The sequence below is a fragment of the Lissotriton helveticus genome, chromosome 7 (assembly GCF_964261635.1).
Source record: "Lissotriton helveticus chromosome 7, aLisHel1.1, whole genome shotgun sequence".
Taxonomy (NCBI): domain Eukaryota; kingdom Metazoa; phylum Chordata; class Amphibia; order Caudata; family Salamandridae; genus Lissotriton; species Lissotriton helveticus.
Genome location: NC_136068.1, coordinates 1,587,642,757 through 1,587,664,872, shown reverse-complemented (window position 1 = coordinate 1,587,664,872; position 22,116 = coordinate 1,587,642,757). Strand labels below are relative to the sequence as shown.

General features: G+C 43.3%; 1 protein-coding gene across 1 annotated transcript in view; it reads left to right on the top strand.

Annotated features, from left to right (window-relative positions):
• Window positions 1-22,116, top strand: part of LOC144770548 (circularly permutated Ras protein 1-like) — a 278,089-nt gene that overhangs the window by 125,287 nt on the left and 130,686 nt on the right. The window contains exons 2-4 of the mRNA XM_078655152.1: window positions 8,460-8,570; window positions 8,909-9,058; window positions 22,011-22,116. The exon at window positions 22,011-22,116 is cut by the window's right edge and continues 35 nt beyond it. Of these exons, the coding sequence (XP_078511278.1) occupies window positions 8,468-8,570; window positions 8,909-9,058; window positions 22,011-22,116 (359 nt within the window). The 5' untranslated portion in view covers window positions 8,460-8,467. The remainder of the gene's footprint in view (window positions 1-8,459; window positions 8,571-8,908; window positions 9,059-22,010) is intronic.

Genomic DNA, 22,116 nt, shown 5'->3' with positions numbered 1-22,116 from the left:
CGTTATGCGGCATCCAGAGTCATGCGCATGCGCTCGGGCCATTCAGTGAGAAATCGGAGGAGTGTTTATATTCAAGATTCCTCGTGTGTCACAACGTGGATTAAAAGGTAAACATCGATAAAACTTTGATTTAACGTTGGACGAGTGTCGTGCATTGATTATAGAAGGAAATTTACGGAGAATAAAAAATTAACATTTAAATGTGACAGTACAAACGCTAGAAGAGATGAAGGCGCAGTCTTTCAAAATTGATAAGAAGAATAAATTCAGCCGCAGGTGCGATCATAGCACAGAAATACTCGTTTCAGCCGCAGGTACAATCACAGTACATTGAAAAATAAGTTTGAGAAATACATACCAAAATTTCAGAAAGATGGAAATAAATAAAATAGTGGGTTCAATACCACTCAAATCCATGCTGCTTAGTGGTGATTTCCCTCGTCGCCATATTTTGTTGAATAATCAGGAAACTTCAGTAAATAAATTGTGATGTATATTTATTAGCAGCATGGTAATCCATCTTCATGTGTCAGAGTCCAGCTGTAACTGACTCTTCATCCAACAACATTATGGTTCCACCAGCATGTGGAATACAGAACACTATTGAATGAAAACATGTCGCATGCACTGGCATGCGACCATAACCATGCTAGTTAAAGGAATATACCATAAAATGAGAATACAACACTAACCTTAAAGCCATCACGAAGTATCAAGAATGTAAGGAGTATGTATTATTATTTACTGAAGAAGAGTAACACCACAAAAAAAAAATCTCCTACATTAATGGGGAACAGAAGAGTTTATGTGCAAATGGCAAAGAAACAAAGACGAGCTGATCAAGGAAATGTTGTTGGGAGTACACTAGAAGATTCTGGCCAGATGTAGTAAGTGATTTCGCAGTCACAAACCTTGCACATCTTGAAATTAAAGGGTTGGTGCCCAATAAATCACTATTTTTTTTATATTCAAAACCCATTTTGTGACCTGAATTCTTTTTCTCGTTTTGCAAAATGGATTTAGAAATCCATACCGAATTTGAATGCAAAACTAGCATATACGGGGCGTCCCTTCCATCTGTCAATCAATCAATCAGGGAATTACTCACCCATGAGGGTCTCAAGGTGCTGGAGTTCGGTAAGATATGTATGAGAGGTTTGTGATCATAATTCTAGTCACAAAACATTGATCAATTACCAACTCCCAAGTACGGGTGCTAACTGATTCACAAAGGGGAAGTTTTGGACCCCTTCCCCTCTGGCAATGAAAGCGACAACTTTGAGGGAGTAGGCACTGGTGTAGAGGACCACTGTCACCTCTGACTGAAGTTTTTCTGAATCAATTTTTTTTTTAAAGAAGTCCCATGTCTTTTAAAGAAATTTGGCTAATTTAAAACAAAAACATGTTTTTCTTTTTTTAAATACAGTGCCAGGGATGCTTTGCTGTTTCTTGTAGACCACCATTCCTGTAATTGCAGCCTTTCACAAATTGTAAGCTGCAGAATGAATATTAAAAAAATAAGCAGGTTCTGTGACCCCCTGCGATTCCTTACATTGTGAACTGAACTATTATAACATAAATCAGTGTGCAAAAATAACATACCAGTTGCAAAACGTCAGTGCATAATTTGCTACTACTTTTTGCGACCAGTATGGTGGTATATCTGCCCTCAACATTCTTGTTATTCACAACAGTGTGGACTGTGATTGAGAGATTAAACATTTTCCATATCACTCAAGGGATTACTGAAGTAGTCAATGCCAATGTATCTTCTGGAGAGAAGTTAGCAATTATATGTTGGTTCGGAAGCCTACATTATGAGTTTATGACAGGCATAGGGCCTGATTTACAGTTTCGCGGTCCACCTAGTACAAGTGGTGTATAATAAAATGCACTTGTAGTAACCCGGACGGGATATCCGTCATGTTTGTGACAATGTAACCAGTCTGCCAAACTCTAAATGAGGCCCAGGGTCATTCTGCACTAAAACAATCCGAATATCCAAGACAAGTTGTGGGTAAATGGAGATTCTGCTTTAAAGGATGTTAAAGCTTTTGTGCGTAAGGCAGATTCTCATGAAGGTGTGTCAAACCAGTATTTGATAATACCAAAGATGATAATAGAGAAGCTGCCAGCAAGATTAAATCATGATCAATTTCAGTATCATAACACAGTAATAAAAGACCTTAGAAACAATAGATCTTAAGGTAAACTGAGCGAGATTCCTAGAGAGTCAAACAGAGATAGAAAGGACATTCCAGATGTTATAGATGCGGCAGCTTAGAACAACTTGCAAATACTAACAAATGCTATAAAGTATATTAGATGTTCTGTGTTGTATAAGAGGACAGCATGTAAAAAGAACAAAATGGTCCTAAAGTAAAATGTGTGACTGATGAACAACAAAGTAGCTCCTCAGACAATGAGGATCCTAAACAGTTTGAATGTATATGAAGCAAAAAAGGGAAAGTTTAGGGAACTGATGGAGTACTTTAGGAAAACCTATCTGTAAAATGAGAGTAAATGGAATTAAGATTAACTCTTTGGCGGACTCTGGTTTGCCTTATGACAAGGAAATACGGAAAGAAAGTTATGTGGAGAAGCTAGGAGAGAGTTTAAAGCCATCTGACAACAAACCTGAGAGCTTGACAGGGGAAGCAGTAGAAGTGTTGGGGGGATATGAAATTATCCTTTGAATTTAAAAACATAGGTGCAGAAATATAACTATATATCACTCAAAAGTGACCATCTGTTCTTCGGTGGTTGGATCGAGGAGCCTTACTTAATCCTAATAGTCTTGAATAGGTCTTGCACATTAGAAGTAATAGAGGTCAGAAGATATCATAAGATGCTAAAGGATTTTCCCAATGTTGTTCAGGTAAAACTGGTAAATTGGAGGGTTTGTCCCATAGAATTCTTCTTAAAGAAAATGCAAAACCTAGTATTCATAAGGTTAGAAACATAACATTCTCATAATATAGAGGGAAGAGGTCACATAAGAGTTAAGCAAGTTACAGAAAAGAAAGAGAGTTAAACTAGTAAAGTTGTCCAAATGGTTGGCTGCAATGGTCAAGTTCAAGTTTTTATTTTTATTTGCTTTGGTACTCCACTGAGAACCACAAATATTATACAGATAAGATTCAATTACTACAACGTTTAAAACTTCTCATGTTAATACAAAGATAAAAAAGGTTTTAAAAATGTATAAAGTTTATAACATACTAGTTCATTCGGAGGAGATTTGCATGTAATAATTAATTCCTTTACGGTGGTAATACGGCATCTGACATATATGGGGTACAGATGTTTTGCCCTTGCCGCTACTACTTTTGGATTGGGACAAGTGAACAGTAGATGCTCTAAGTCTTGCTCCCCGCCATTACATAGGCTGCATAATGTGGTTCCGTTTGGATGCCATTTCGCTGTTATAGTTTGGACGGGTAAAATGCCCAGCCGAAGCAAGATAATTGATCTCCTAGCGCCATGCGTGAGATTAAAATCTATATATTTCTGCGCTTTCTTGAGTACCACTGTTTCCGTAATGTTTTTATATAAAGTTAATTTGGCGCAATGCGAGGAGTCAAGTTCAAAGCTAAGTTTTGGGGTATAGCATTTCAGAAAAAGTTTCAATTGAGATGGTGTCCAAGTTAGCAGCAGATTGGCATTAATATCCGCCAGTTTAAAGGCAATAGACATGTTTTTGAATAATACATGTTTCGATGAACGGAGTCAAAGGTCTCTGCTTTGAGCAGGGAGCGAAGAGTCCCGTCCTTCGCATGTAGCAGGTTGTATGCCCACCTAATCACGTTGACGATACCTTTAGAGTAAGAGCTCGTGAGTGATAGTTCAAGGCGGAGAGCTTGTACTGGGATAGATTGCGATACCTTTAACATTCTCCTTAGTATTTTTCCTTCTTTTAGGTCCAGAAATGACCACTGTTTGATTGGAATATATTCCAAGGCGTATGATAGAACTGAAGGTATCTTCACACTGTAGACTTTTAGCAGGGAGGAGAAGTGTCTATTTCCAGAGGCCGCGTATAGTCTTTGCAGAGCTCCTGCATGTACCTCGGATTTCCTGGACAGGTTTAGAAACTGTTGATTGTTTTTTAGAGACTTAGTAAAGATCCTTCCCAGGTAGGTGTAGTCCTCAACTTCTTCAACTTTTTCGTCGCCCAGTCTCCAACAGTATTTGCTGCTTTTTTTCCTCCCTGAAAAAGAGACTACTTTTGTTTTGGTTAAATTAGGAATTACAATTTTTTCCTGGGTATACTTATGCAGGGCGTCCAGATCGCTTTGCAGACCAAAAGGGGTTAAGTCTAGTACTAAAATATCGTCTGCATATAGTAGGGCATGTATATTTTGAGCTGCTACCTTTGGTGGGAAGCTTCGCACTTGTTGTAGACGCTGTGGCAGATCACTGAGATATAATGAAAACAGCAAGGGGGCAAGGAGACATCCTTGCTTGAGTCCATTTGGGGTAGGGATCGGGTTGGTCAGGCCCTTTTCCCTCCCCATTTGAACTTGACACCAGGTGTCTGTTTGCAGGGCAATTATAATTCGTAGTAGCTGTTCTGGGATTCCTAATTTTCTCAGTTTATTCCATAGCAACGCTCTGTCCACTCGGTCGAACGCTGTTGTAAAGTCAATAAATGCTGCATACACAGGCTGGGATTTAACTACCACATATTCGTCAAGGATAGTTTGCAGCATCGCAATGTTGTCTATGACTGAGTGCTTTGGCCTGAAGCCTGCTTGGTAGAGCGGAATCAGTCCCAGTGAGAATGCCCACTTTTTAAGTTGGTCCAGGACCTCTGCAGCAAAGATCTTTCCCGTGGCGTCTAATAGCGCTATTTGTCTATAATTGCCAGGATGGTGTCTCGGTCCCTTTTTATGTATTGGTACTACGGTGCTCCCCTTCCATGATTTTGGCATTTTCCCTGTCTTGAGAATGAAATTAAAAAGGGGAGAAAGCACCATACTCCATCCCTTAGGGTCTGCCTGAAGAACCATGATTGGAATTTGGTCTGGGCCGGTGGCTCCTGTTGATCTTGCCTTCCTTATGTGCATTTCCGTAGAGAAGGGGGAAGCAGTTCTAATGGGCGAGGGGTTGCCTTCGCAATTACTTGTGGTTTTACTAAACATTTCATAGGTTGTATTTAATTTATACAGGTTGGTTATATATAAATCCCATTCTTTAGGGGGAATTGGGATAGCTTGCAGGGCCTTTTTTGTGCCTGTCTCTTTTGCAATTAAGGACCAGTAAGTGCGTTGGTTGTACTGCTTTGCTGCTATCCGCAGATCGACCCAGTGGTCGTTGCATCCCATTCATTAACAGCCCCCAACAGGAGCATAGTTCAGTCATAGTAAGAATAACTTAGGCAAGCATATGGGAGCTTTGCACAATTTTGTCAATTTATTTAGGGGATTCTAGTGGTGTTAAAATGTGATCACGAACCACTCACAACAGTTCTCAGCACCAGTTGATTGTCTAAAGTGTCTCCACATATTGCTCATGTGTACACTATGGCCCAGGGGTAAAATGTGAAGTAGCAGATGCATTTAGTATGCATTACCTTAAAAAGAAATTCTCAGATATGAGTGGGAGGATTTTTAGGATGCTTGGATGTGTGCTAAAGAAATTAAATTGACTCATAGGAAGGAATGGAAAGATGAGTACAGGCTGGTGTCAGTTTGGGCGAAGGGAGGAAATATATATAAAGGAATGCTGGACTAATGAAAAGAATGTGACAAAGGGAGTGAGAGGGTATTGGGAAGTCAAAGACTTAACATTTGAAGCCAATGTTTTGGTTCAGAGGTGGCCTGCTAGTGACTTAACAAAGGCTGAGGGGAAAGATTATAGATTAATGTCCTGAATGGCTTATGGGAGTCATAAAAACAAAGAGAAGGGTCAAAGATCGATATTGGTGGCCAGGAACAGATGTAGAAGTAGAACGAAAAGTGTGGTACTGTGTGAAATGTGGCACCAGAACTCAGATTAGCATTAGACGTCCCTTGTACCCTATGAGTTGTCCCAGTGTGCCTTGGAATAAGTTGGTAATACATATCATGGATATATTGCAAGGAGATCATAGTGTGTTGCTGTATATCACTGTTTTATTAGACTATTTTATAAAATGGCGGTAGTGAAGTAAACTGAATGCAAGGGGAAATATTTGGATCATGTCTTTATGCAAGAGAGCTTATCAAAAGTTTAATAAGGGATAATGGGTCACAATTCTAGTCAAACCGTCTGGGAGACTTTTTGCCCAGGTATGGGGTGCTGTGTGAAGACACATCAGTTGATCAATCTGTAGTAAACTGAGGCACTGAGAGGTTTAGTAGGGTGGTAAAAGGAGCTATACAGTTGGCAAGAAATGGAAAACTGAATTTGAAAGATCGTGTTGAAGAAGGTAGTATGGTGTTACAATTCAAAGGAAAGTCCAGGGAGCCATTTTGTAGATTATAAGAAGATCGTTTATTAAGCTTAGTTACAGGTCAATCGGATAGTAAGTAAGAGATAGCCCGACCAGGATGGGCCTCCCTGCTGCTCAGCCCACACACTCCAGCTGTTTCTCTGTCAACCACACAAGGCACTCCAGCATTCCACTACACCATCAAGCATTCCAACATTCCACACACATCACATTCATAGTGGGTGAGTAGCAAGGAACAGATAACTAAGGGAAAGGATGCAGAGTAGCATTACTGGTCACAACATATCTCCTTCCCTTACGGAATGCAATGAATAATAAAACGAACTAGTTACACATTGAAAGGACTCAGGATAGGAGAATAGCAAAACAGTCCTAAGATATCAAATACATTAAAAGTACACCATTGTAATATTATGCAGGGCTGGGAGAATTAAAGACACCTCAGTGGTGTTGCACCCTCACTCACCCCCTTCTGCACACTATGGTCTCAGGTAAAATACACTCCATATTGTCGCCATTGTTACAATCTATAAAGGAAAGTCCAGGTAGCCATATTGAAGAATATAAGTATATCGTTTCTTGAGCTTAGTTACAGGTTATTAGGATAGAAAATAAGTAAGAGACAGTCCCACCAGGAGCAGCAACATTGCTGCTCAGCCCACACACTCTGTCAACCACACCAGGCACTCCAGCATTCCACTACATCATCAAGCATTCCAACATTCCACACACATCACATTCATACTGGCTGAGCAGCAAGGAACAGATAACTAAGGGAAAGGATGCAGAGTTACAATACAGATCACAACACTCTGTCTCTTACTTACTATCCTAATAACCTGTAACTAAGCTTAATAAACCATCTTCTTATAAACTACAAAATAGCTACCTGGACTTTCCTTTGGCTTGTAACATATGGGCATACAGGAATCCATCTATTGAAGTTACTGGGCTCACCACTTGTGGAATCATGAAGGGAATATCACCATTTACTAAAGATAACTAGGAGTGAATGTGAAAATCTAGGTTGTCTAAGTGCTCACCAGAAGAGATTTGGAAAATAGCAAGAGGACATAATCTGTGTCAGAGATACTATGATGTTAAACATGGGGTGAAGTCAGTTGAACTGAAAGAAAGGGAATGGGTTAGAGTGAACAAGGTTACAAAAGTAAGGAAAAGAGAAAGTAAGTTTTCAGAACTTCTAACATTTGTTAAAATATTGTGTAATATGATCTTATTGAGTGATGGCATGACATGGTTGTATGTGGCCAGGAGGGAGTGGAAAAAACATTATCAGAATCTTGGAACTGTGGAACTAGTGTCACCATGGGAAGGTTTGCCCTCAATATTATCAAACTTAAAATGTTGAAAGAATTAGTGTGTCAATAATGCTATCCTCTGTGCTTTCAGTTATATTTTCTTTTAAAAGGTTCCTTCAGATTTATTGCAAGGTAATTCTTATGTATTTAGTAAGTTAGATTGAGTGTGTTTAGTATGTTTGTGCTTTAAAATAAGGACAATTGGAGAGGACCTTGGAAGTGAAAACACCTTTGAACAACTGCAATAAATACTTCCTTAACTCAAGTCATTTGGAGTATCTTTTACACCAGACTTGCTCTTTGGTACCCCTGCCATTGCAATTGACCCTCAGAGAGTCAGGGGTCATTAGTAAAGGGCTGGAACATAAAGTAAGCACAGATGTAATAGCTGTGATTTGTTTTGTAATTTCCACTGGTATCCTTCCCTTATCCCCGCAACAGCATTTAAGAAGCTATTATAGGAAGCAAGATGTCAGCCATTTGATATCAGAGGGTCAAGGAATGCAGGATGTCACATCTGCTACCCCAGACATTTTCAGAATTTGCCATCCATGGTCTAGGCCTTTCAGTCTCTGCTTGCTGGTCAGTATTGCGCTGCTGGCCTGGTACAGCGGCTGACTGTGGGCCTTCACGCTGATCCAGCACTCGCTGCACAAAGGTATCTCTTACCTCAAGTCACCTTTTTAAAACAATTTTATTTACAGATCTCGCAATGGAGTTTTGTTGCCGATATTTCTACATCCCAGACAAGGGACCGAGCACCTGCAGTCTACCCGCTGTCAAGTCTATGACCCACCATATTGCCCCCACCAATGGTAAGTCAGCCCAAAGTAAGTAAACTGGTCCTTCATGGCCTTTAATTTTAAATAGGTTTACATTTTCTCTACCACAGATTGGGTCTAGTGAGATATTGGGAAGCTTCTCAAAAGGCCATGTCTTGAATAAACGTCAGAACTGATTCAGTCATGTGCTCAGCTTTTTCCCAGAACCTGATATTTTTCTAGTGCCCCCAAGTCCTATCTGCCTTTGTAAAGGGCTGAACTCTGTGGAAACCTCCCTGTTAAGCTGTAGTTCCCAATGGCCTCGGTTGCAGCACTGCGAGTCCAGTCATGTGCTGAAGTGCTGAGAATAATTACCTGCTCTTCTCTTAAAGGAGCATCCACCAACATAAGAAAGCTCTACGACAATGATGTCGTTGGACTTCCTCCGGGCCTCAAAAATGAACCCAGTGACCGAGAATTCCAGGAACATCCCAGCCGGCCTGGTGAGAAAGAGAGGACTCTAGAAACGTACCCGGCTCCAGGTAAGAACTATCTATATCCTTTTTAGTGTTTAAAGTGTTTCACACACTCAGGTCTGAAATTGATGGAGCAGGAATCTCACATACTCACTTATAACCTCCCACACTCAGTTATATTCCCCACCACGGTCAGTTTATTTGATAATTTGATTTTATTGATACAGCACAAACGTAGTCCAGTTCGACTCCAGAGCACTTTAATGTCTTATCTTATCACAATCAAACGGGAATGAATCACTTGTGTCAATATAAAAGAGCCTCACGGAAATTGTATCGGAGACCCTCACCACACATTCACAGTCTGCGGTATATATATGTGTGGATTAGTGGCTAGCTTCATCATTGGGTCTATCACTTGGGTGTTCTGTTCTTCAAGTGATCTACTATTCTCCACCAGGAAAGAGACTGTCTGGATAGCGACAGTAGTGAAGACAAATAAAATTATCTATTTTCCTGTATCAAACAATTTATTTGACGCGGAAAGGGATAAGGTTAAAAGAAATGGCGGTGTAGAAGTGGATAAGTTCTTGGTCCACAACACCTAGTGGTTGGTCAACATATTTCAGCCAGGAATGCTTCTACGGATCAGGTGGCCTTCTTCAGGACCAGTACCTCAGGGATCTAGAGTTTAGAACACTCTGTGTACAGTGCAGGTTAGTTAACTCACTTACCATTCTGCATCAGTGAGCCCAGCTGCTCGGATCTGACTCAATGGAATGGGCGCAGACTTTTGCCCATAACTTTAAAGTGTTTAACATTCGAGGTGAGAGAAACTGCAGCAGTGCTGGCAGAGACGACCAAAACCAAGGCTGTGTCTGTCTTTTTCTGTGCCTCAAGGGGGACACACAACCTCCTTTTAAAGTTATGGGCAAAAGTCTGCGCATATAACATTGAGTTAGATCCGAGCTTTTGGGAATAAAGCATACTGCCAGAGCCAGCAGCCAAGGTGAAAGGCAAGTAATAGAATATCATTACAGCTGACGAGTGATCAGCAGAAAGGAGATACTACTCTCAGGGCCGCTCTTCCCCCCCCCGGCCTCCGACCCAGTTACTGCGGATAGTCAGTTCAACACCTGGCTTACTCATTCACTGGACGATCTCCTTCCTAAAACCACCAGTTTAAAACGAGTCAAAAGAGTGAACGCGGCCCCCTGGTACACTCCCGATCTCAACCTTTTACGTAAGGAGTGCAAAAGAACAGAACGCTTATGGAGAAGGGATAAATCCATAAGTAAAAAAGCTGCTTTTCGCACCTCCTTACAAAATTACAAACTCGCCCTCCGCAATGCCAAAAGCACTTTTTATGATGAAAGGATAAAAAACTCCTCCTGTTCTGCCAGGGAAAACTTCATCATTTTAAAGGAATTACTCAAAGCCCCAGAGCCACGACTTGAGAAACTTCCAGACCCACAAACCTCGGAAGAGAAATGCCTCAATTTAGCCAAATTCTTCGATGAGAAAATTAAAAAAATTCTCACCTCCCTACCTCCTGTCGACCTCAGTCTCAACAATGAGAGCTACGCCAATCAGGACCTAGTCATCCCCCACCTAAATTCCCTTGGCCCAGTAACTATCGAAGAGGTTACAATGACGCTAGCTACAATCAAAAGCGGCTCCCCCAGTGACCCGGTGCCCGTACGTATTCTAAAAAAAGTGGCCCCTACGATTGCCCCTCCCCTCACGGACCTTATCAATTCATCACTGCTCCAGGGAATAGTCCCCCCCAGCTGGAAAGCGGCTGTTGTCAAGGCGCTCCTCAAAAAACCTTCACTTGACCCCCTTGACTTGGCCAATTATAGGCCAAAATCCCTCCTCCCTGGAATCAGTAAAATTACTGAAAAGCTAGTCAACAAAAAGCTATCGCAGTTCCTCGAGTCCAACAAATTGCTCAGGAACTCGCAAACTGGATTCCGCCCAGGTCAGGGCACAGACATTGCCCTGCTCGCGGCAGTGGAGGAGGCCAGAATCATCCTGGACGCAGGAGGATCAGTGGCAGTGATCCTCCTGGACCTCAGTGCGGCCTTTGACACTGTTAACCACCGGGTCTTAATCCAGCGACTTAAAAACATCGGTGTGGATGGTACTGCCCTGGCATGGTTCGCATCATTTCAAGACCACCGCTCCTTCCAGGTTTGGGAGAACGACTCCCGCTCCCCCGCAACCCCCCTCCAGTGTGGAGTGCCCCAGGGCTCGTCGCTTAGCCCGACATTGTTTAATGTCTACATGTCCACACTGGAGGAGGTGGTCATCCCGTTCGGAGTCAAAATCATCAGCTACGCGGATGACACGCAATTGGTGGTGTCTCTGTCTCATCCCAACCAGGAACCATCTAACCTCTATAGCTGTCTTTCAGAAATCCAGGGATGGATGAATTGTTCGTCACTGAAACTCAACGGATCAAAAACAGATATCCTAATCCTTGGCCAAAAGGGGACCTCCCTTCCCCCCAACTTCTGGCCCCCCTTCCCCCCAACTTCTGGCCCCCCTGTCTGGGTGAACCTCCAGTCCCCAAAGCTGAGATCAAAAGCCTGGGTATCTGGTTAGAAAAAGATCTGTCCTTCAAGACCCAGGCCAAAAAAACCACTGGGATTTGCTTCGGGCTGCTTAATTCTATCAGGAAAATCTTGCCCCTGCTCCCTCCCGCCTCCCAGAAACTGCTCATCCATGGCCTCATCCTCTCAAGGCTGGACTATAGCAATGCCATATATCTGGGGGCCCCCGAAGCAACCTTCAATAAATTGCAAAGGATCCAGAACACCGCGGCACGGATCCTTACCAACACTCCGGCCAGATCATCGGCCAGACCAGCTCTGAAGTATCTCCACTGGCTCCCAGTGTGGCGCCGCGGCCAGGGCGACTGACGCTGGAATCTGGGGATCAGGGTTCGATCCCCGGCTCCGGCGGCAGGTTAGCCCAGCACCATGTGACTCTGGGCAATAGCTCGCTTAATCTTCCCGACGGCCCCCAGCGCCTAGAGACCCTTATGGGTGATTGTGCGCTTTACAAATGTGGATTATTATTATTAGTGTGAGAGCGAGTCGAATTCAAGGCTCTCTGCCTGTCCCATAAACTCCTGCAGGACAAAGGTCCCCCCATCCTCAAGAAATTCATCAGGCCCTACAAAGCCGCAAGATCCCTTCGCTCTGACCACAAACACCTTATTACTACTTTCAGAGTGAAGAGGGCACGCACTGGCGGACGGCGTTTTTCGGTGAACGCGGCCCGCTTGTGGAATGCCCTCCCCCCCCAAATTTAGGATGGAGCCAGATTACCTCCGGTTCAGAAAATCTCTGAAAACCCACCTTTTCCCCTGATCTCCTCCCTTACATTATCCTCTTTAGTGTCCGGATCTTAGCGCTGGGATGCTTACGGGTTACTGCGCGCTTTACAAAACCTTAAATAATAATAAATAAATAATAATGATGTGGACATGTTTCTTTATTACATGCTATAGTTTATATCAGGAAAGAAGGAATCTCCCTGCCTGTTACTAAAGTTACAGCCCATTTTTTAAAATGTGATTGAAATTAAACAGATTCCAATATGTTTTTGCTACATATTAACTATTTTTTCATGTGTTTAATTTTGCACTACAATTTCTATTTTAATTTTTCTCATCTGCAACGTTACTGTCTGTTTCACACGAAGGCACAAAACAACAAAGGAATTCAGCTTTTTGTGAGTAGGGTGATGGCATGACCGTGAATTGTAGGCAATAAAATACACATGCTTTAGAAGGATATTGCAAGTTATTTTGGAGGTCCATGAGTTATGAAGGAACTCATCTGTGACGTGCAATATCCTTAAATGCACAACAGTGGCGTTTTATCACATGCATATACCAGACAGCTTTCCAGAGAGAGGAGGGGGAAATATTCAGCATGAAGATAAAGGGATGCATAGAGTTCGGCGTACTAACGTGCTGTACCGATCATGAGATAGTTTGTAGATAGGGAATAAAGTAGAGTGTCAAGGAAGAAGGGATACGTTTAGGAAGACGGTAGGTGGCAGGTAGGTAAGCGAGGGTTGCACAGGAGAATGGGTCAGAAGACAGGAAGCTATGTTGGAGGAGAAAGAGGATAATAAAACACTCTTATAAGAAGTGAGAGGTACCACAGAGAAGAAAAGAGAGAAACAGGACATCCTATGCAGAGCGTGCAATTCTTTTATTGCAAACGCTTAGGGTGTCAGAGATATATAGTCAATAACTATGTGCTGATAAGATAAAGGATGAGACTGATGGGCCTTGTCTGATGTCCTACTGAATGTTGTTTCATACCTTAGGCATAGAGCCAGAGAATGAGCAAGACAAGGTTCAGGATGTAGGGGTTTCAAGATGTGAAACTATATAGATTTCTACCATCACCACATACTTTAGCTTTTGGTTCCTCTTTCAGTTTGGTGCAGTCATGCTTAGGGGGGTTATTTCTACAAAATATTGAGTTGCATAAAATATCAGCAAAAACAATTGTGATAAAAAATATCATGATACAGAAATATCGTTGTCAAGAATATCGATTTTTTAGGTAAGTAATATCGTTTTCAAGAATATCGTTGCTGTTAATATAGTTTCAATAACATAGTTGTAAAAAATATCATTTTTTAATTATCTTTATGTGTTATAGTTCATTTACTAATTTTATGTTTTAGGTAATTTTCGTGTTATTATTGTTTGTATAATTGTTAATAATATTTGTTGTAATAGTTTGTGATTTTAAGTAATTTATAATTTTTTATTGAATTGCTAAGTTAAATTAATGTATTAATTAATATGTACTTGATTATTATTTATCTTCCTGGTGTTATATCTATTTATTTAAATTATATTTAAAGTGTGCGCTGCTAGGTTTATTTATTTATTTTTATTTAAGAAGTTTTATATAGCGCTGGCCTGACCCGAGGGTATCAGAGCGCTTTACAACAGATACATAGTATAGTACAGGGTGTGGTAAGTTAACTAAGTAATAAATCAATCACAATTTTCTTAGATGCATAATTAATTATTAAGTTGTTTAATAATCCCATTTACTCACCATGACACCAACGTGTCCCCGTCTTTCATGCTTCTTACCTGGAATGTTAATGGTCAATTAGACCGTATTAGGAGAGGAGCGGTCTTCCAGTTCTTCCAGCTATACTAAGGCATAATGGGGTAGACCGACTTGCACGGACCCAAGGGAGCCGCCCCCGACGTGGTCGAGGGCTGTCAGACTGGTAGGAGGGACTGGAACTTAGTGACGCGCAGCAAGTGTTGCATCCAAGATTCTTCGGCTTTACTCAGGCATTGACTTGCTCTCCCGCATTGATTATATGTTTCTTCCTGCCACTGATCTCCTCCGGTGCACCGGATCCAAGATCCTGCCAATGGGGCATATCGGACCACATGTCTGTTCAGCTTGGTTTTGATGTGGCCCCCAGAGGTACTTGCCCGATCTGGAGCCTCAATGCCTTGTTCCTGCAGGAGGACAAGTTCGTAGACCACTTGCAGCAAGAATATAAGGCCTTCCTCGCGGTGAATGAGGGCTTGCTGCCGGGACCATGTGGGAAACTGGCAAAGCTTACATGAGGGGCATGGCCCGATCCTATCTCAAGGGAGCAAAATGGGAAAAACAGTGTCTGGTGGTTGAGCTTAAGCAGTTACTAGGACAGCCTGATCGCAATTCATCGGGGTCACTTAGCGATCAGAAACACAACAGCTAGAGATGGATCGGACATCACTATTCCAATTAAACATGCACGAAGCCCGGAAGTGTTGAATGGTGACCACTCAAAAGGTTTACTAGTGGGGTGACAAATCCAATAAAGTATTGCATTAGCTGGCCACTCACCAGTCTGAAAATAGGGTGAAACCAGGTGTTATGGGGGCTCCGGTGATTGGGTGTAGGTTCATTCATCCCCTAAAGTGGCACTAGACATTGCATTTGCAGAGTGCATTTAATGCTGTCCCATATTAGGGCTCTGTGTGGTCTGGCGGTCCTTATGTTAATTGACTTACCTTGACAAGGCGCTCAAGGGTATGGGCCTTGGGCCTCGATTCCGGGCTTATGTCAGGGTTCTGTATGCAGGCACCCTGGCCAGGGTGAGGATTAATGGAATACTATCAGATGCTTTTCCAGTGACGCGGGCACCAGCCAGGGGTACCCACTGTCCCCCTCTTATTCGCACTTGCCAACGAGCTGCTGGCGGTGTGGGTCCGCTGCAATGCTCTGGATTGGGGGTTTGGCTGGAGCTTGGCTATGGAGGATCGCATAGCGCTTTACGCAGATGATGTCCTCTTATTCTTGGCTAGACCTGCAGATAATGGGCCAAGGCTTCTCCAGATCCTGGGCATGTTTGGGGAGGCATCGGGACCCTGGTTTCACTGGAGCAGATCCCTATTGGTTCCACTGAGGGGGGACTGCCGGGACGAAGCCTGGCAGTCCCACATTCCGGTGCATCGGGTTAGCTTTCATTACCTCTGGGTCCACCTATCCTGGTAACCGGACCATATGTAGAGCTTGAATCTGGCACCTGGACTACTCAGTGCTAGGAAAGATCTTTCCTATCTCTGAACAATATGATAGACTCACTTTGTATACAATGATGATCCTTCGTAAATTTCTTTATACTCTCCAGAACTACCCGTTGCGCATCCCACAGATCTGGTTTGACTTTGTACAGGCTTTGAGCTGGCTGCCCTTCCAAGGTATCTTTTAGCAAGTGTAGATGGGCAATGTATGACGGGACCTCGCTATGACAGGCTGCGCTTTTATTACTGGTCTTCACAACTAGTGTCTATAAATGAAGGGTTGCATGGAGGATGGGACGATCCCACATTCAGAGGCAAATTGGCTATCCTGGGCCTAGATAATATCCTACACATTCTTTATAGTGCCCCCATCCCTTCCGGCATTCCAGAGGTTACCCCGGTAACGTTTGGAGTGCCAAGGGCCGCATTGCGTTTGCTGGGATGGAACCGCAAGTTGACAGAGGAGACACAGTTGTGGGTGGGCAGGTGGCTGGACCAGGTATGCACCCTAGAAGCGGCTGTGCATGCACTTATGTATGTGACCCCTCTGAGGAAGTGGTGGGAGCGTCATGTGGGGGAATTGGATGAGACGGATTGCAGAGACGCTTGTATGGCCCATCGCACTTTGAAGATCTCTACTAGTTTCCGCTTTACACAGTTTAAGTACTTACATCAGACCTCCATGCCCCCCTTCACCTACAAAAAGTGGGTATTCACGCCTCCCCCGCCTACTATAGGTGTAGGACTCATGTGGGAGATTTTGTTCATGTTGTCTGGCAGTGTCCATTGATTCAGGATTATTGGAAAGCTGTATTTAATGCATTGTCTGCTGTGGTGGGTGAGACAGTTGCAAGGAATCCTAGAATCACCTTGCTTGGTATACTTGATGACCTAGGAGGACCCAGTGGGGGCAGAATATTGGTTGGTGTGGGCATGCTAATAGCCAAGAGAGACATTGCCTGTAGTTGGAAGTCCCCAACGGCTCCCGTGACCTTGGCCTGGACTCAGACATGGACTGGTGTGGTGATCAGGAGGCAACGATTTACGAGGCCTGGGATGCCCCCACAAGTATGATAGAATTTGGGGAAAAATGGTGGGACTATCATGGCCTGTCAGTCTTATTACGATGTCGGGCAGCGAGTCCGCCCGACGATGTTGTGGAATCGAAACCTACCGACCTCCGGTACGCGGTCCTGATCGCAGTATTAGGATGCGACCGCACATGATGTGGTCGCACATACTCATTTCTCTATGGGAGATTGTGCTGCGGAAAATGGCCTCAGCGCAAGCTGCCATAGAGAAAAGGAAGTTTTTGTTAATCCCTGCACTACGTGGCAGGCACCACACGGTTCCTGCCACCCAGTGCAGGGATTGACGGGGGCACCATATGTGACCCCCAGGACCCCAACTTGAGGTCACTGTTGCACGGGGGCCCTACTAGGGACCCCCAAAGTCACTTTCTGACAGGCTTTTCATGTCGGAAAGCCCGATAAGAAAAGCCTGTTTGAAACCAAAATCGTAATCGTGACAGCGGAAATGCCGTCCTAAGGGACTACGTGTTGTTTCCGACTGGCCAACGGGTTGCTTGAGCCTGTCGAATGCCAGCCGGAATGACTGGCCAGTTTCAATTCTGACCGCCACTTTTGTAATACAGTGGTCAGAATTGCAACCGAAAATGTAGGTCAGAAAGCCTCCGACTATAGGTCGGAGGCTTTTTGACCAACATCAAAATCAGGGCCTTAGTGTGAGAGGTGATGATGAAGAACTCTGTTTTGTCTGGTTTTACCATTGAAGGACTACAGCACCAAATCCATTCAGAGGGTTTTAATTAATATTTTATAGTCAACTGTATCACAGGATGCCTAGAAGCTCAGTAGGATCAATGGGCAAGCATCACATTTATCGAACATCTGATAATCAATCAATCAATCAATCAATCAGGTGTTTATAAAGTGTGGTACTCACCCGTGAGGGTCTCAAGGTGCTGGGTAAGGGGAGGAGTGCAGCTTCGGATCAGACCAAGAGCCAGGTCTTGAGGCTCCTCCTGAAGGTGTGCAGAGTGGGGGAGCATCTGATGTTGACTGGGAGCTCGTTCCAGGTCTTTGCTGGATGATGCACAATTGTTTACAGCTGAAGGGTGATAGGACTGAGATTTTGTTGTTTGGGCCGGAAAAAACTCTTTGGTCCACAGACTTCTGGCTATCCGAATAGGGTCCTCCTCCTTTCCCAGGAGGGCAGTTAAAAATGTCAGCTTTATGATTGATGAGACCCTGTCCATGAAAGAACATGTTTCTTCTGTCTGTGGCACCTGTTTTGCTACCATGTGCTTGCTCAAAAAAGTGTTCCAGGAACACCCCTTAAGTTCCAGGAAAAGTTGTATTCAAGTCTTGATCATGAGCCGTTTTGTCTATGGTAATGCCCTGATGGTTGTGACCAATGAAGCCCTTTTTTTCAGAATACAGCTGCCCTTTTGGTCTGTAATCTTCCTCCTGGTACTCCATTAGTTCCAACTTTAAAAGCCCTGCGCTGGCTACCTATCAGAAAGCGCTCCTTGTTCAAACTTCATTGTTTCACTCATTAGTCGGCTGACAAGGGCTCAATCTATCTACAAAGGAAACTCATCCCCTACTGCCCCACTAGACATCTTAGATCTAAGAATAAAGCCTTTCTCAGTGCCCGCCGGGTCGGCACCAGCAGTCTTTTTCCTCTCTTGCCCCCTTGTACTACAATAAACTCCCTTTCCATATTCGCTCTTGCGCAGACTTTAGTAGATTTAAAAAACTTTTGAAGACCTGACTATTCTTATTTGTTTGCCTTTCTCTAAATCAGGGAAAGCGCTGATATATTTCTTCGAGTGGGATTCATTTGCTCTATATTAACTATGATTAACACAACAGAGATAGCGTGATAGTTTTCTATTTTTCCCCAGATCAACAGAGTAAATCCGAACAGATTTTTGTTTAGATCAACTTATTGTTTACAATAGATCTGGTAATTGCCTTTTGAAGGATGCATGAATGTCACCCCCGGCCAGAGATGGATGTATGGTCTTCTTTCAATGCTGGAAGAGAGAAGGGCAGATTACTTTAGCTAAACGAGAAGGATTCGGATCCAAGAGAATTAGATAACTCAAAGTTTTAAGTGCTGAGAGAGCGCAAACTGACTTAAATGTATGAGTACATCACACTTACCAGTAGTAAGCACAAATCATGAGGAGAAATGCCATGAGTGCTAATAGTATCTGCAATTATATTCTAAATGTATAGCTAATATAGAGATTTAAGTAGAAGTGGAACTAATACAGAAATGTGTGACATTATATGATTTTAGTAGATGTGATTATTTCTGAATCCATGTCGTGTAGCTGTTAAAACATAAGATGGTATGCGGTTAAACGCAGAATGTGGTAGGCCTCAGGGCCAGAGCTAAAGGGAAGGTGTTTCTTTTCACGACACAGATTGTATTAATGTTTTGGTCATTGCATTAAATAGGCCATGATTTATAGAGATGTTTACTAAATAATAGAATAAGAATATTAACATGCTTTAATTAATGAAGAAGTTGAATGCTATAGTCATAATGAGAAATATTGTAGGCCTGAAATGTTTTAGCATTGATTTATACGTACATGTCTGGGCTGAGAAATGTTGCAAGCTTTTTCTTTTTAGAAGTCTATGAGAGTTGGGTTCTTGGCTGCAGATATCTGTCTGCAAAGGATAAGGGGGGATCCAATTATAAATGAATGAATAGAGGTCTGTTCAGTGGACGGCCTAGACATGGAGGAGGGTTCCGGAATGTTTGAGGGGTATCAGCGGGCCGGAGAAGAGTCTGAGAAGCAAGGTCAACTCTAACGTATGAGGCCCAATACAAAGCATCATGGAAAAAGCCAGAAGCTACACCACGTGAGAGGCGTCTCGCAAGGGGCGTCTCAAATGTTGTTGACTGTTTTGTATTAGGGACAGCACCCCTGGGTGGAGTTAGAGCAGATACCTGAGGACCCTTTAGAGAGCGGATGGGTAGGCAGAGAGGGGTCATGACTGGAGAACTATAGGTTTTCACCAAGAGACTTAGAGTGGGTGACTTCCCTTGGGGGTCATTCACTGCTGACACCTTTGTTAGGTTGGGATTTGGTTAAGTAGGGATACCATCTAGAGCAGGGTAGGGACAGCCTAACCTTTGCGTTTTCCTCCAACCTAAATGAAGGAGAGATATGCGTCTATGCTGATAGCTTTATTATTCTTAGAACTTGTGTTAGTGATTTCTGTTGCTCGTCTGAGGGCTTTCCGAGAGCACATGTATGTAATTGGACCTGTGTATCTCGTTAATCTCATTCTGAGATGCTTGTATTTGCAGCTTATCATATCTTTACAATAAACTTTTGAAAGCTAGAAGTTGTCTGTGATCTTTGGGAGCAGAGTCCTTTATTGGGTAAACTAACTTGGAAATAGGTGCACTTTCTTTCCTCACAGACAGGCAACAAAGGTTCAGTCGACCAGATCGAGGTTTGGATCAATAGATATAAGGTATCGATCAAAATCTCGCCCTTTCAGTGCTGAGACTAATTCCACCACTGCCTCCAAGATAAGTAGGTTAAAAGACATTATGCTGTTCAGAAGCATTCTTGGTTGTAATCCATATCACCAGCTGATGAAGGATCTGTGCTTGTTGTTGTTTATTTAATCTAAGTAAAAAATGTACGAATTCAGGTCACCTTTGTTCTGGGAATGTAGAAGTGTTTGATGTGGAAAATGTGTGATTTTGATGAGCTAAAATACATTTTAGACAATTTTTGCCGATGTTATCTTCTTCCTAGGGATCTAGATTTTACTTTGATTTAGCTGGTTTTATCCGTTTGCCTGCCCTTTTTCGAGGGTCCTAGTTACTGTAGTTGATGGAAATTTTCACCACCTGCCAGTTCATTCATGATGGTGTAGAATCTTACATACTGTAAACCCAACTCTGAAAAGTCAACTCTCAAACACAAAGCCATACACCTTGAAGCCATGCAGTGACCTTATCTATTCAGCTGTAATCCACAGCATTCGCTAGGGATCATGCATGCAACTGTGTACACCAGCACCAACACCAACTCAAAACAGGAAAACTCTGACACAGATAACGCAACGCCATAAACCTTGGCACCGAATAGTAACCTCATTCCTTCAGCTGTAATCCCCTGCATTGGGTGGGGATCTTGCTTGCAGGTGTGTACATCAGCAGAGGGCAGTAACCTCACACAGGCATGTGCACAGACATTGAACAGAAACTCTCACTCAGACAACAGGCAGTGCAGGCAGTAACCTCATTCTTTCAGCTGTAATCGCCTGCATTGGGTAGGGATCTTGCTTGCAGGTGTGTACACCAGCAGTGGGCAGTAACCTCAGACAGGCATGTGCACAGACATAGAGCAGTAAACTCTCAGACAACACACAGTGCAGGCAGTAACCTCATCCATTCAGGTATAATACCCTGCATTGGGTAGAGATCTTGCTTGCAGGTGTGAACACCAGCAGTGGGCAGTAACCTCACACACAGGTGTATGCACAAACATTGAACTGTAAACGCACACTCACACAACACACCGTGCAGGCAGTAACCTCATCCATTCAGCTATAATCCCCTACATTGGGTAAAGATCTTGCTTGCAGGTGCGAGCACCAGCAGCGGGCAGTAACCTCTCACACAGGTGTGTGCACAAACATTGAACAGTAAACTCTCACTCCCACAGCACACAGTGCAGGCAGTAACCTCATCTATTTTGTGATAATCCCCTGCATTGGGTAGGGATCTTGCTTGATGGTGTGTACACCAGCAGCGGGCAGTAGTCCCACATGCTGTAAACACCAACACTCAACAGTAAACTTTCGCACACAGACAACACAAAGCAATAAGCCTTGGCACCAGACTGTAACCTCATCCAATCAGCTACAATCCCCAGTAAAAGGCAGTGATATTGCATCCGTGTGTATACACCAGCACTGAGCAGCAACCTCACACACCGGCATAGGCACAAGCACTTGCCAGTACCTTTACACAATTGTGTATAAAAGTAAGCTCTGGGAATCAGTCTTTCGTTCCTGAATGGAAACCCCATCACTTGGCAGCAAACTGAAGCAGCTGTGCAGCGCCTTCTGCACTAGAAGGTAACCTCAGACATATCTGTTGTGCTGATCAATTGACGGCAACCTCACACTTTCGGTTTTGACCCCAGCTTTGAGCACCAACAAGACCCACTTGGCTAATCACCCGAGCACCGAATGGTAACTTCACGCACTCAGACATAAATACCAACCCACCAAAAACACCACCATTACCACCCATCCATCCATTTCACATACTCTGTAACCTCACACTCCACTATAAACCCCAGTAGGCATCAGCTTTGTTGTTTGCAATGTATTTGCCATATTTTCTTCTGATGACAATATAATCCCAACTTTTTTCTAGATGACCATGAATATCTGGAGGTCCTGTCTTTATCCAGCGACACCACACCAGAGCATGCCAGGTACAGTGAGTTTCCTCTCCCCCGAGCTCCGCCTCCTGTTCCACC